Here is a 16,636-nt window from a genome sequence, read left to right on the forward strand (position 1 = left end):
TTAAACTGAAAAAGTTTCAGTATTTTATTATTATGTACATCTCCTTTTTCCCTCAGAAATAAAATGCCTTAATACAGATGACTATTATTTTTATAATTATATTTTTAGACAGATTTACTGCTTTGTACATAAGTCTGTTTCATAGAGCCCACATCTACATTGATAAATGTCAGTCATTTCCTTTGTTAGTGTTAACCAATAACAAGCAGAAAGAACAGGAAAGAGAAAGGGAGAAATGACAGATACAAGAGAATATTCAGAAGCAGCTCAATTAACACAGGATAAACTATATACAATACAAACCATTCATACAAATTAAGCCTAGGATATAGAAGTCATTACATTTATATAGTAAAGGTGAGCAAACCTTTAATAATGACCACGTTCAAAACTAAGACGAAATTAAAAATCTCATCATCTAAAATGTCAAGCCAGGGTTTCAAAGCAAAAATGTCAGCAGCCTGAGAGTGTTTCTGAGATATGGAAAATGGTTTATAAAACATGGCAAATGAAAAGGCTTGCTCACCAAGAGATGTGCACTTTCCAGGAAAGGGTGCCACGCTCAATGCCTTGAATGTGTCTACTTATCTGCGGAATGCATACTGTTTTACTTCGCGTTATCACATTTGATCAAAACTTTTAGAAATAAGAACTACACTGGAGGTCTTTACTTGCAGGAGTGAATGACTGCCTTTATCCTCAATGAATCTGTGATGGTGGTATTAAGGACACTGATAACAACAACCCACTGAGAGCGCCGCGAGGAAAAACATGAGTGAGTGCACTCTAGGATTGCATTTAGCACCTTGCTGTTGACTAAGTGCTCTTGTAAAAAACCCCAAATTATACAGTAATTATGAAATATCTAGACATCTCAAACAAGCAGAATTAGGGTTCTAAGGGTGGGACATCCACTAGCTATAAATGATACAAGATCTACATATAAAGGAATCATGTCAAATAAGAACAAGAAATAAAGACAAATACTTTGCAGTGTATTTCATTTGAATATATATCTCATGTGTCATATTCTGTTATATTGTTAGCACTGTTGTTCATATGAGAAACTGAGACACTGATTATTTTATGTTGAGAAGCATACTGTACGTTACTAATGGCCAGGCCAGTATGTATTACTGGGAATATAATTAGCCTCGGTTCCCAGTGTTCCTGTCATTCATAATGGACATTCTTGCAATACGCCTTGCTACCAATTTGTCTGTTTTGCTTTTTTTCTGGCAGGAATTCTGAATTTGAAATAATAGCGTGTTCTATCATCGCCATTCCATCGTGGACACATTCAGGACAGTACAAATAGTCGATTCTCCGGGGGCAGCAGCCCTCTTGAGTGACTTTTGTAGCACGCAGATCGTGGAGCCATCAGCCTGATGGGAAGTAAGGAGTGTCACTGTGGTAGTTGTAATCTGGGCAGACTTTTTGCACTAGTTTGTAATCAGTGCTGTAAAAGGAAATGTAAATGCAGATCACTTTGAACGGCTTGGAGCACAGCCATGACACATGGCTCTGGGTCTGCTCCTGGTAGCATGTTTTGGATGGGTCGTAGTTGCAAAGTGTGTTCTTGGTGGCCTTGTCAACCTTTTCGTACTCAATTCGGCAGTTGAAAGACTTGGAGTCTTTGGCATCTATGACAGTCTGCTGTGCCAGATCGAATTCAACAATCTTGGTCGGGGGCACGAGGCTCACAGATACATTCCCCTGGCCGGTGGAGTTGTGGCGAAAGTACACGCTGAAAGTCCCATTCCCGTGATCCACAATCTTCCCTGTTATCAGCAGGTTGAGCTTGACAGTTTTAATGTTAGAATGAAAATCCCCCCAGCCGAACATTTTCTTAAACTTCCCCGTTTTGACAATCGGTCTTCTTTTGGCTCTGGGCCGGGGTTCCTGAAGTTCTGTAGAGTTTCTCAGCCAGTCCCAGAGGTCCTGCTCAGAATAAGGTTCTGGGGTATCGTACCGCAGGTCCAAAGCAGTGGCATTTTCTTTGCCATGTAGAGTCTGTGATAACAGTCGACTGATGGACAAGTCTTTATTGCTTTCTGTCCATATGTGTTTTAATGTCGATTTAGGGCTTCCTGATTTAAGAAGTTCTGATTTTCCTGCGCTGGTAGCATGAGTGCATGTAACCTGTAAGGATAAAAAAAAGACAAAAATAAATTGCAGCTGACACAATACAGGAAAAGGAAAAAAAGTTTATACGTATTGCTAAGTCTTTGCATGTTTTGTTCATTTCTTTTATACAGCAAGATGATATTGATAAAAATCGTGCAATATTTATTAAAAATAGAGCAGAAATGCAATTTTTAATAGCATTGCTAAGAGCAAGTGTCAATAGCCAGATAAATATGAGCTTCGGCAAAACTGGAGGATGTCTTTTTCAGCACCACAGTAATAAATTAATCACTTTGAAATACAAAAATAGGCATATGCTTGATGGTGTAAAAACAATATCAAATATACCAATCCATGCAAACAAGATTTCTTCTTGTGTCTTAAGGAATTTGGCCCGTAAGCGTGGACAAATGCAGTAGTTATTCATTACAGCCATGAGTGAAACCCTCAGACTATTAATCAATGGAAGAATGTACCCTGGATTGATGATTGATGAATCCCAATTTTTCCCCCCTGTTTAATACAGATAAATGAGTTCAGATTTGTACACCGTTCAATGGAAAAATTTGACATTGATTGCCTGATTCCTACTGTAAAACATGACAGCAGATCTATCATGGTAAGGCTTTGCATTTTGTAGGTTGCCCCAAGATCAATACTTAGAAAATAAGGTTTTGCCAGCAATCAGAAAGGTCTGTGGACAGCAGTACCTCACAGGACATGTCGATGTGTGGAATGTAACATCATTCAAACAGGATATCTTATGGAAATTTTGCCTGTAGGCATAAATGGCACAATATGTTCAAATAATTGTGTCTGATGGATCACTACAGTTTAATAAAATACAATGTAAGACTATAACACATTTCCAGACAGCAAATTGAAATTGCTGCGTGAGACCTTTAAAATATTGCTATATATGTTATATTGCTTTTGCCTCCTCTTTTTTACTCAAATGCTAAGGTTATTATTTTTATGTCTGATATAGAAGGTCAAGGTGCTTTTCATAAAAGATGCCCAGATTTATTGAAATAATGTGCATTAAAGTGGGAATCCATTCTGAGAGCAATTACTTAACTGATGCAGTGTAAGTGCAGGGTGGCTGCACTTATCTTACGTAACCTTTTGAAAAAAAATCACAGGTATTTCTGTATTCTCACTGAACAGTAGTGCAAGACAACAGCTAAAATTCAGAAATGGCCCCATAGGTGTCAGTCTAACTACACTCACTCTCAGTCACTCATCAGTCTATTTTATACAGCAGCTTTGCATTGAGTTTTGCATTTTGTTTTCCGTTTCTCAATCGAGTATCTACAGTTACAGTACATGTGATGGAAGAAGTGTAAATATCACATGTACAGTATATATACTGTATATTATGGTGTTTTGCATATTAGATTTCCAAATGAAGTGAAGGGATGCAGGGGCTTATTTGATCTGAGAGCTTTTGTAATAGTTTTTCGGTGCTCCTTACTATACCACAATCACAAAGTTCCCAGGGAAAATAATACCATTTGAAAAAGGATATACTGTAGCAGGATAAATAGCATTGAATATTCAAAATCATTTCACATTTACATTATGTTAGCACACTAAACACACCATTTTCAAAAAAACATTTTGAAACATTCCATTTTTAAATCCAGAATTGATAAAATTTGACTGTAAGATTCATTTTATATCATGTAAATAGATATACCCTACAGTTCAGTGAGAGAAAGGTCAATTGTATTTATTGTCATCTTGGGAAAAAATGATAATAAATAAAAACCTTTTTTTTTGCTTACCAATTACTTTAATAAAATGGCAAATATAATACATAGAGGTATCACAGAGACCCAGATTGTGACATGGAAGATGTTATTTTGTTGCTGTGTTTCATTGTAGTCAAAAATAAAACAATTGTATTTCTTGATTTCACACAATTTTGGTTATATCTACAGCTGCAGATATATGACAGAATTTGTAGCATACTGCAATAAAGAAACACAACATTTAGGGGCACTATTTACCATATAATTTTAACAGAAAATCTGTATAAATTATATAGTTTGGGAAAACAGTGATAAAAAACATAAAACAATACAACTGATATAAATTGTGTTTTTGACACTAAAGAGATACACCCTGTAACATACTTTTACAGTTTGCTGTTTGAGAACATGACCTTGCAGGCAGAAGTTTCATACATCAATGCTATTTCACTGCCAACCCTTTGTGGAAAGTATACCTTGATCAGACTGCATTCTCTTTTGACAAAAACCAATTATCCCTGGGTGTCTTCTCAGTGCAAGGACAGGTCTGACAATAGACTCAGTAATTACAACCACAATATGCTTAAAACATTTCCGTAATCAGTTTTACAACAAATGGCAGCTTACACATTCAAAATATGCATTTTAATTGTTAATAACTGCAAACAAAAAATTAAATTCTAGCCACAGTTTGTCATTCATGACACTACAGTATGTTGCATTGGTCTTCAGCATTTGAAAGATTTAGGTTACTACTATAATGACGTGGTAATCAGCCTAGGATACTCTCATTATTTTTATTATATAGAGTACATCTGGTCTTTTCAAGTAAATTTGGAGTGATTTGGAGTTCAAACCTTTAACATTATTGTGTGTGTCAGCTAATGACAGTAACAACAATCACTGCTGCCATTATTGTGGGTTTTAGGGCTCTGACATCTGTTAAGTATCAGTCTTGCCTCATGCCAAGTTGTGTTCCACAGTGCCAGATTCTACAATTATAGGGAAGTGCTCTTTTTCCTGTTCTGTTTCTTAGTAATTGTTAACAAAAGGGCAAAAAGAGATTTTTACGTGAAATATGAAGCATTTCCACATCAAGGACAAATTACAAAGGTATTAAAAGGGTAAGTGAAAACACTGAATTATAGTCCTGTTGATTTTCCTTTAATTGTTATTACTTTGAAATAATTGCTCAGAGAAGTACTGTACTAGAAAATTAGCATGACTTTTAGACTGGGAGTTGATCATAAAGGAACGGGCCAGTCATGTTCAGTCAAAAATGGAAGAAAATGGTATACTGCATACAGAATAAAATGTTACTGACTTGTCATTGTATTTGGGAATCCTGACACACCAAAATACACACTAGCACTTTGCCATTCTTTATGCAAGCTACTGTAACAACATACTAGTGTATTTCAAGGCCTGTAGCTGCCTGTACCTGACAGGTGTCTGTGTTAGGGAAGCACAAGGACAGGTACACAGCTGTGCTTCACAGGGTCTGGAAAGCCCAGTCTGGTTACTCAAGGGACACCTGTTCTGTGAGATACCAGGCTGTGGCAGGGTTGTGATGCCTTTGTGTGCTCCCTGCAGTTAAGACATTTACATCACCCTCCTCTTATATGCTGAAAGCGATCTGTAAAATATAGCCCACTCTGTCTGCTCCTTGTTTTAAAATGTCTTACAGTCCAATTTGTTTCAGAATGACTTTGTTTAGCCCTGTAGTTCAGTAATCTCTCCAATTCTCACAGGTGCACGAATGAGCATTTCTTTCCTTCCATCATTCAAAACTTTCCGGACCAATTTCATTTTTCACTTTTTGATTCCTATTATAACCACGTTTGTTCTGACTTTATAATGTCAAATCTATAAAGACCATTAAAAACTAATAGTAACCCATCCATTACTATTTGTTTGGGGGGAGAGGGGGGGGTGGGCTAACACTTCCAAATAAACTTACAGTACATTACACAACAATTTATAGAGCTGTGCATTGTACTGAAACACCTTGTTCAGAAGTACAACAGCGTCTTCCAAATAATAATTGAACCTACAACCTTTCTGTAATGTGACTACAACTCCTAAGTGCTCCAGCCTATGTCTGCATTTGGCATTTAAATACAAAATGAGCATTATACAGTGTTATTACTATAAATATGCATTTACAGTAATTACTAGAGTACTAGTCACTCCTGGATAAATGGAGGTTTTAAAGGAAATTTGCTGAAAAGTAACTGCGCCTTAATGGTTTGTATTTTTTGATAAACTAAAAAAAAAGGCAAATGTGTGTTTTGACAGATAATCAACAACATTAGGCTTGCAATCCTTAAAGCTTCTATACAGTACATTAAGTCTATTATCAGAAAACAAGATTAACAACTCCATAGAAACTGACAGGGTAATGTCACAGAAATTCCCATTTGCCATTGTATTTTTACTTTTTATTTTTTCCGTAAAAGTAAGGGTATTTTTAAACATAAACCTTTAGTACTGTAGTCTGTAAAAGAGGTAATTCATTAGAACAGGAGGTTAGAAATGTGTAAAACCAAGATAGTTTTGTACGGTTTTATACATCTATAAAACCACTGTCAGGGTGAATAACGTTACTGTATGGGCATGTGGTTCTGACATGTTACATTTTCCTGTTGTCTGGTTGCTCTGAAAAAAAATGGTACTGTATATTTGTGAACAGACTTGAATTTATGTTGCGTTTTCTAGGAATTCTCTCCACTCTTCCACAATTTGAACGAGAACATAAAGATTAGTTGCAAAAAAGAGGAGGCCTTTCTGCTCATATAGAATAGCTCATTCGATTGCAAGTACAGTAGCTACAGTAATTGAAACCGACTCCCACATCCCTTTGTGTAAAACAAAGTACTAAAATTGACCGTACAGGAAGTATTTAAAAAGAACATCAGTCCCTTCTATTTGAGGAGTAAGCTACCCTATAAAAAAACGGACAAGAACTGCATACTGTACGCATGCAGGTGTTGTATTTTACACCGCATCATGAAGCTGCTCCATTAGAGCCACATCCGCTGTTAAACATAGGGGGGAGAGTACACTTCACCCCGACAGCTCAGCTCTTGAACTGGAATGTGACCAGTTAAATAAAACGGACAACAAAACCAATACATTTAAAAAAAAAACAGCAGCGAAGTGCTTTTGTGAAACGGAAGACATGAAGCTCGCTACAGTATGAAAGGCAAATAAAGGAGGGATTCTCGAGTTACGATTACAGGTGATATTATTAAACAGATCAATAATATTGACATTAGCCAGCTTGGAATATCCCATTTAGTAACAAATACCAACGCCGTCAATGATAGCAACGGAAACGTAAAATCTACTATAAGGGCAACAGACATATCCTAGTATGTACAGTAATCCTGCATTTTTCCGCATGTACCGAGGAAATAAAAAACGATTTTCAAACACAGGAACTACACAGTTCCGCAAGACTTTCTTGATTTTTGCATCCAGGTCACGACAAAGATTTAAAGGTGTTTTGTCTGTTAGCTGTAGACCTTGTCTTGCGTCGTTATCGAAAACAGCGAAATTACCATTTTGAAGTTTAAAGACAGGGGCCGGCGAAACCGCGTTAAACCGGTTGATAAATCAGTTTCTCCTTATAACAACCTTAACTATCTCGGTCAAGGCAGTTAATTGGACACAAGGTGATTTGTATCCAATTTACAGACAGAAATTAAAATGACTCTGGGCTTTCACTATAATGCAACACATATACCGGTATGAAATAAATTAACATTGATAAAATTATAATGTCAAACATTAGCACATCAATCTATGAAAATGGGAAACGGCAACATTATTTTTTTTCCCTTGACAAGCCTGTTTAGATATTTGAGTGTGTGGTATTTTCTATGTCTGTAAGGCACTTACCATTATCGATTTTTATGAATCGCTTTCAATGAATGCAAATGAGGGGAAATAGTCGTTTGGCTGTAGCATTGCAACTAAAGCATCTACCATGCCAGTAAGCTGTTTATGAATTAATTAATTATGAATCTGAAACAAAACACAACACCGAAACAGCTGTTGTAGCCTTCGTCAAAAAATATGGTAGGTTTTGAGAAGAATCGTCAAACACCTAGAAAACTGCAATTGAAACATTGAATGCAGAAAAACAGATACTTTCCCTGAAGTAACCGTTTAATTACCGGGTGTTCTATAAACGTTGTTTTTTTTTTACTTTTAACAATGATGTTGCGTTAACATTGTATCTTCGGTCACGTGTAAACTGCCTAAATCCGAAAACACTGAAATGCTCTTATTGTGCGACTACAGGTCACGTTGTTATTTCCGTAATATTAGGAGAAAAAAAAATAACGCAGTTTTCATTTTTAGGATGTCAGATTTGAACCCCTTTTCCGAGTTCCTGACTGAATATTTGAAAACCTGTTTGTGTCATCCTATTTGACTTAAGTGAAAAACACAACAGAACTGGAATATATCAAAGTAATTAAAAGGGCAGTTACAATATTGCCATACCATTATTGAACCTCTTGTCTGGGCAATGAGATAATCAAACAATAAACATGCATCTGTAGGAAATTGTCAGGATAGACTGATACTGTATATTGTTTTGCAGAAACATTTGGAACCAGGGTGCCATCAGTACAGCTGAGCAGATCAAAATGTATTAAAGGCTACTGCTGCCTGTGTTATTACAACCACCTGTCAAATACAGTAGGTCGATATGTGTGTATGAGAATAACCGTACATTTTAATATAGGCTCATTTATGAAATGTGAATTTAATTAAAGTGAGTCCTAAAGTGTCTCTAGAATTCCTAATTTATTTTTAAACAATTTTATCCTAAGCATCTTACATTTGCACACATGTATTTACTGAAGCTGGGTGGCATTTTGTTCGCTGGAAGGATTCATGTAAAGTGCCTCCTTCAAGGGTACAAAAGTAGTGTTGTACTAGAGCCTGTCTTATCCAGAACCTGTTGTGGTCCTATGGCTTTTGGAAAGTTGTGAATTAAAAGACACCCCATAATCGCTATACTTACTGTTAAGATGACAGGAGTGAGCTCAGTTATAAACAGTGGGTGAAAAAAGGAGTTCCCTATTCAGAAGAGATTTCAAGTCTTTAATCTACAGTTTGCATTTGCTGTCTTGATGAATACAAAATACATCACAATTTAAATATAATGAGCACGCTTTTCAATGTTAACTGAGAATCCAAGGCTGCCAGTGATCTTCACCTGATCAACGTCATTTCTGCACTTGAAATGAGAAGGAGTGCCTGAGACATTTAGGTGCCTCTCCTGCGATGCACATTCAGAGCTCATTATGAATTGGAAGCCAAATATTAAATATATATTAAAGTATTCCACACACTGCAAATGTGAGTTTAAGAAAAAGTTACACTTTCAAAACATTACTATCAGCTGTTAAGCAAATGTTGTATCATGTTTTCAGAGCTTCTCATGGAATTACCTCCTGGTTTGCATAGTCATACAGTACCTTGTGTGTTCTGGCACACAGTGACCCACATTCTAGAGAGAATTGTAAACTAGGCAATGTGTGACAACACTTAGGTATGTTTCTTCCATGCAATGCTGCCTTCCTATCATTGCTTTTCTTGACCCAATCATCTTTTAAATCACCTCCTTTGAGCTGTGTTCAGGGGGGAAGACAAATAAGTAGATTTCAGCCTTTCGATCTGAAACATCAGAGAATTTTTAAAACACAATGGTTGTAATTGTTTTTATAATGGTCCTTTTCCAGCTCAGGGTTTCCATCTTTTGTCCCAAGAACAGATGGAAATGGGCTGCAGGGCTGCAGGGCCTGATGGGATACCACCTCGCGTCCTGAGGACATGTGCAGCCCAGCTGACCACAGTGTTTACGGACATCTTTAACTCCTCCCTGTCACAGTCCATGGTCCCCACCTGCTTTAAAAAAAACACTATTGTTCCAACCCCCAAAAAGACAAAAGTGACATGCCTGAATGATTACCGCCCAGTAGCATTAACATCTGTGGTGATGAAATGCCTGGAGAAGCTGGTGTTGTCACACATCAACATCTCCATCACAGAGTCCCTGGACCCCTTGCAGTTCGCCTACCAGAACAACAGATCAGTGGATGATGCTGTCTCCCTGGCTCTGCATACAGCCTTGGAACACCTGGACACTAAGAACTCGTACTGTATGTGAGAATGCTGTTTGTGGACTACAGTTCAGCATTCAATTCCATCATACCCAGTCAACTGGTGACAAAGCTCAGGGGATTAGGTCTGTGCAACTCTGTCTGCAACTGGCTGCTGGACTTTCTTATCGAGAGACCACATGTGCTGCGGATAGGCAATAAAACATCAACACCACTCACCCTGAGCACTGGAACCCCACAAGGCTGCTGTCTGAGCCCAAGGTTGTACTCCCTATTTACTCACGACTGCACAGCAAGACACAGCAACAACCGCATCATTAAGTTTGCAGATGACACCACTATAATAGGACTGATCAGTGATGATGATGAGTCCACTTACAGGTATGAAGTTGTACAGCTGCTTAGGTGGTGTCATAGCAATAATCTGGACTTGAACATAAAGAAAATGAAAGAGCTAATAGTGGACTTTTGGAGACACAGGCCATACACTCACAGCCCACTCAGTATTGATGGAACGGAAGTGGAAACAGTCACCAGCTTTAGGTTTTTGGGAATTCACATCTCTAAAGATCTAACCTGGACTGTGAACACTGACTCTATCATGAAGAAGGCTCAGCAGCGCCTTTATTTCTTGAGGTGCTTCAAGCGATGGGGGATGCCAATACATGTGTTGGTGAACTTCTACCGCTGCACCATCGAGAGCGTCCTCACCAACGGGATCACCGTGTGGTATGGCAACACCTCTTCGCGAGAAAGAAAGGCACTGCAGAGAATGGTCAATATGGCCCAGAAGATCATTGGCTGCGGTCTCACCGAGATTAAACAGCTCTATGAGGACCGCTGCCGTGGTAGAATTCTGGCCATCACAGAGGACAGTCACCACCCCGGGCATGAGCTCTTCACTCCACTGCCCTCAGGCAAGAGATATAAGAGCATACGGACACTTACCACTAGATTCTTCAATAGCTTCTATCCACAAGCAGTGAGACTGGCGAACACATTTAGCCATCCCCCTCGGACCACACCTACACCATCACCATCTACCTCTTTATGATTCTTATCTATTGCACATCTCCAGTCATTGTTTACACGTCTGTATTGTTTACATTCAAACTGTCTACATGTTTACTTGCACATTGTCTATTGTTTGTTTGTACATTGTCTTAATGCACTGTTTGCACTTTGTTTTGTTTTTTACACTTGTTTTACAATCGAGAGACTTTCTGTAAGTAAGAATTCCATTGTACCAGTACCGGTTACATATGGCAATAAAGTTCAAGTTCAAGTTCAAGAACTCACACCGGAGCAGATACAATTAATTCATCTTGTCTCCTTAAAAGGCACCAGAGTGAGTGGAACACAGAGGCCAATTTGTCAAACACGGCGTGATTTCATAAGCATTTGCTGAAGTAGACAGACACTTTGTTTATCGGCCTTCTCGATAACACCAACCACACCTATCACAAATTCTTGAATTAACCTTCAAAACAGGAGCCATTACAAAGGTCTTGACCATTTTCCACATCTTCAGCTGAATCAGCTGCAGAATAAACATTAAAAAAGGTCCCTTTTACCTTTACAAAAAATGCCTATAGCAAAACAGTGGAGTTTCTCTTGAGTGTCCCCTGAGAGCTTTTTTGTCAAGGCAATGAGCCCATCAGTAACCCAGCTAAGTGTGACTCCTAATCCTGCTGCCTAGATAATACTGTATGAGCTTGCTGTCCTTCAGCAATGACAAAAGATGCTGAATATTGCAGTTTCTTACTGTTAACCATTATTGCAACCATATATTTTGTGAAGAAATAAAATTCCAAATATCAACCTGCATACTGTATATTTACTGTATAAGGAAAGAGCCGCCTGGATCATGAACCATTAAAACCATTTTCATGGCATTTTATTATTTATTTAGCATTAACAATTTAATGGAAAGGTTTTCAATTGCGGATTAAGAATTTCAGTTCCCAAATTGGAATAATACAATAAACATGATACAACAGCAGAGTCATTATTTGGTATAGTGACACAGTTTTAAAGAACAATGCTAAAAGAGACCATTTGTTTCTGCCACTTGTTTTATATTATAATACCATTTTATGTATAAAGCATTCTTAAAAATCAGTATGCACCAATGAATCAAATAGTTGATATCAATTGATCATTTAGCATCAGACAAAAGGAGGCCAAAATCTCCTCTGGTTGGAATGAGCACTGTGTCTGACATCATGGCCAAGCAGTAGAACGTCTTAATGGTTTTGCTACAGAGCTGTTAGATGCACCATTAATATGGACTTACAGGGTCTTTATGCACCATTACCAGTTTTAGACTGCAAAGAAATGGTATAAGGACAGTGTGTGCTAGAAAAAATCAATCCAGTGCTTTGTGCATTACCTCATTAGAAGAGAGCTGTATTTACTGATAGGGAAGATGAAATAAGAAAATTCTCTAAACAACAGGTTACCAAAAATTGCTACTCATTAATCATGTAACTTGGGTAAATTACGAAAATATTTATTTTTTCATGCTCAAATAACGTTTATTCTGTTTCAGTTTTACCTTTTCTGGTGGTGGAGAATTTATTTCATATCAATGTCTGATTTAAAGATGTTGTGTGTGGGTTTGATGAAGAGGTTCAGTGTTGCTCATTTGGATAAATCAAGACATTCTGACCTCAGCACAAAAAGGTGATTTGTCTCCGTTTGGCAAAAAAAAAATCTCTTTTGAGAGAAAGTTCCAAGCCTTCTATGATAGATGAGCCAAAACAAACATGTTTTCACCCAGAGAGGAACACACAACGCAAAGGAAATAAAAGAGACCAATTCATGCTGTTAAATGGATAATAAAACTCATTTGTGAAACCTGGGTGCCCTCCAGTAAGGATTGATTCTTTGAAAGTCATTTAATTAGAATATATTGTTGTTCCTTTCCTTGAAATATCTATCTGAAATGTACTGTTTGCAAATTACTTGAGAAAACAACCAGAGCAGAATCCTTCACACTGTTTCAATAAAGGAATGTTGACATCATAGAAAAAAGGTTAGATATCCTTGCTTTTCAGCATGGAAGTGCTGTAGTTTTCAACTAAAAGCTCTGAAGACAGTACATCTCTTACAGGTGAAACTGTTTTCCCTGAGTTCCTGAACTCCTTTGACCTGCAGTATGCTTGATAGTGGACTTGAAATATAATGCAAGATTTAAAGATAACAGTCATTGCTTAAGAAAATTCCTATCACTGTTGAAAGCCAGTTAATAATGTAAAACTGTGATATGCATATGGAAATAAAATTCCACAACATTAAAATACTGTATGTACATTTAATTATCTAACATCTAATTAATTGTAATTTCATCAATGAAATCTAGATGCCAGCCTTTTCCAGGATTCATAATGTACTGTATACAATTTAGAATCAAGCATACAAAATGTTTTACATTGAGAAAAGGTTAGAAAGTGTTGGTGATGTGTACAAAAGATTAATTCATGTTGAGTTAATGTAATTTACACTCTAATATGCAGAATTCTGTTGGAGAATCTGTAATCAAATCAATGTCGTCATGGTAACGTGACAGCTATTGTAATAGGACAAACCAGTTAGACCGAAACTGTTTCAGATTACAAAGCAATTTAATTCTGAAATATTTTCCCCTCTCCCAGGCGCACAGAATTGCAATGAGTTGGCTCTCCTGGCCTAAACAACGACTGACACAGTATGTAATTTACTTGACATGGTGAAGAATTCTCTACAAGGTAGTTTCATAATAACCTTTGACTTTACAATCTTTTTTCAGAAAGAAAATGTTTTCTCCTTAAGGTGTAAACAGTATCCTGACATCATTGATATCTCTTCGTTTGTAAATCATGGCCTGGTTAATAGTATCCGCCGATATGGTTTACTTCTTGTTGCCCAGATGTTGGAACTTCTCTACAGATTTTTGGAAATTATCTTTAAATCACTACCTAAAGTAGAATAGTCCAACAGCAGATGTTATTATAATGCCTCAGAGCAAAATATGCTCTATACATATACTGTATGATATGGTGGTGGTGGTGGAGGGGAGACCCCATTACCTGTAAAGCGCTTTGAGTGGAGTGTCCAGAAAAGCGCTATATAAGTGTAAGCAATTATTATTATTATTATTATTATTATTATTATTATTATTATTATTATTATTATTATTATTATTATATGATGCTTTAATAAGAAATAAAGTACTTCAGCAAGACACTGTACCTTATTTGATGGTACAGTTTGATGGTACAGTGCAGTTTCTCCACTACTAGTAGAAGTATTTTAGTTCTACTACTTTATTCTAAGTACAAACGTGAGAATGCACCAACCAATAACATGTTTACTGTTATATAAATGAGAAGACTGAAACCATAAGGCATTATTCAAATTGCTCTGAAGTGTGGTTGAATCATACTGTAGGTAAAAAAGTGATTTCCTTTCCAAAGAGTGCTACTCTTTTTTAATTTTTCCAGCCAAATGTTTTTTTTGCTTAGCCATATTTTAAGTCCTGAAATTAATTTGTCCTGAGCTATCATAAATCAAATAGAGGTCTGTATGATCCAGACACAGATGGTGATGTCCTAAATGTCAAAGCACCCCTTTCTAAACCTAGTGGAACTAAAGGAAATTATTTCAAGCTAGAGAAGGCACCTGTTCTACTGTCATATCTGCACATTTTCCAATCAGTGACTTGAAGAAGGCTCCTTAGCATTTTAATAAAGTGAACCTTATTCCAGTAACCATATAGACGCAACATTCACATTTCTGCCAAATGAGGAGGGATTTTGTTTGTAATGTTCACAATTGACCCGAGCCACTTTACTGAGTTATGAATCCTGACACCTGAAATTACACATATTTTTCTGAATTGTGTAAAATGCAGAAAGGTAGCAACTGCTCATCATCTATTCTGTGTTTCTGGGAGAGGCTTTGGGCTAAAAACAATTCCTAGCAGGAATCGGCCATTTTCTGTTAATGGACAGATGGATGGATTACTAAAAAATCTCTATTTTTGATTGCTTGATGTGATTTTGCATCTTTTCAATTTGATATCAGGTGATTTTCTTTGTTATGACTTTCAGAAACTGCATCGGGAAAGCAGTTTTCTTAAAATTGAGACTTACTCTTCAATTTGTTTTGTCTTCGTCTCATTATAATCTGCTAAATCTGAACCTTAAAACGGAGGACATGAATTCCTTTGCCTCGTGTTGTGAGATGCTCTCCAGGATGCAATGTTTTGACGCTGCCCTGAAAAGGAAACTCACAGAAAAGTGAAGGGGGGGCTGAATCACAACACTAATTCTTGAAGCCTCACGCTGATTAAGTGACCTCATTATGCCAATAATGCATGGCTGCCTCCCTGATGCTGTTATTTGTGAAGCAAAATACTGGACTTCTATTCTAATCATCACATTATATTTAATAGAATCAGAAGATAAGGGCTTCTTCGGTGGCATGACTGTCTCGCACATTAACACGATAAGAGCAGCGCTAAACAACTTCCAGCTCTCAAGACACCCGTGCTGTTGTGGCCACAGTCCAATCTCACTAGTGTTATAAGAGCAAACAGCTTTTGAATAGAGCCCCATGGCACACACCTTCCTGCATCATTAATCTTCTTCCTAGACATGGTTCTTCAGATTTTTATCCACTCCATAAAGTTGTTACACACAGGGATTTCCCTGTCACCTTGATAATTTCTCCTCTCGATAAACCCACGAGTTAGTCTTTAGTTATTTCTCATTCTTCTCCTCTACATCTTTTAACTGGAGTCTCGTTCCCACGTGACTCAGATTCAGGAAACACCAGCTGGCTGACCTAGTGTTCATTTACTCATCCTTTTTATAGGAATGTGTGTAATATATCAGATGGAAAAGCCTTTGCAAGTGCAAGTTATAGTCAGCAGAGTCCACAGCTGAAAAAACTAAAATAAGAAACTAAAATAATGAAAATGGGAAATGAAGAAATTATTATTATTCATTTACTGTTGTTTTCATTGAGTTTGTTCCACACTCGGTTCAGCCAAACTATCCAACTATTTGTATTCTGTACCTACGTACAAGTGAACCATTCTGAAGTATCTGAAAGTTTATACGTCAGGAGAAGCCAGAGTGAGATCCTCTTTTGAAGCTTAGATCAAGACGCTGACTCACTCTTAATCAAATTACACCTTTAATTCAATAAACTTGCATTTCTGCTTAGCTGACCCAGAAGACCTCATTTGAAGTGTGTGTCTTGGTTAATCAATATGACTTAATAGCAGGCAGCATAAATTATTTCTTTGAAAGTACACTGCAAATCTTCCCTGTACAGTATGTTTCATACAGATTTCTTCTCGGGTTTACTTCATCTAATAAATCGCTTCCGCTAGTTTCAATTTCCATTGATTGTGATCTTGAAGTACAATAGAGACAAAAAGAAATCAGGTTTTTATGAAGGAATCACTCAACTGCTCAAGTGAAAATTCATGCACTCTTGTCAAACATACAGTGGGAATGTGTGAGAACATAAGAAATGTTACAGGTGAGAGAGGAAACCGTTGGGTCCATCTCGATTCTTAGTTTTCTGTAGCCAATTCATCCAAAATCAGCCAAACGTTTCTTG

The 16,636-nt window shown here is 37.2% G+C and overlaps 1 protein-coding gene across 1 annotated transcript in view; it reads right to left on the bottom strand.

Annotated features, from left to right (window-relative positions):
* The window catches only part of LOC148650874 (neurexophilin-1), a 47,940-nt gene continuing 31,304 nt past the window's right edge, over window positions 1-16,636 (bottom strand). The window contains exon 2 of the mRNA XM_088600468.1: window positions 1-2,142. Within this exon, the coding sequence (XP_088456594.1) occupies window positions 1,381-2,142 (762 nt within the window). The 3' untranslated portion in view covers window positions 1-1,380. The remainder of the gene's footprint in view (window positions 2,143-16,636) is intronic.

This window comes from Lepisosteus platostomus, chromosome 12, assembly GCF_059453375.1.
Source record: "Lepisosteus platostomus isolate fLepPlt1 chromosome 12, fLepPlt1.hap1, whole genome shotgun sequence".
Lineage (NCBI taxonomy): Eukaryota > Metazoa > Chordata > Actinopteri > Semionotiformes > Lepisosteidae > Lepisosteus > Lepisosteus platostomus.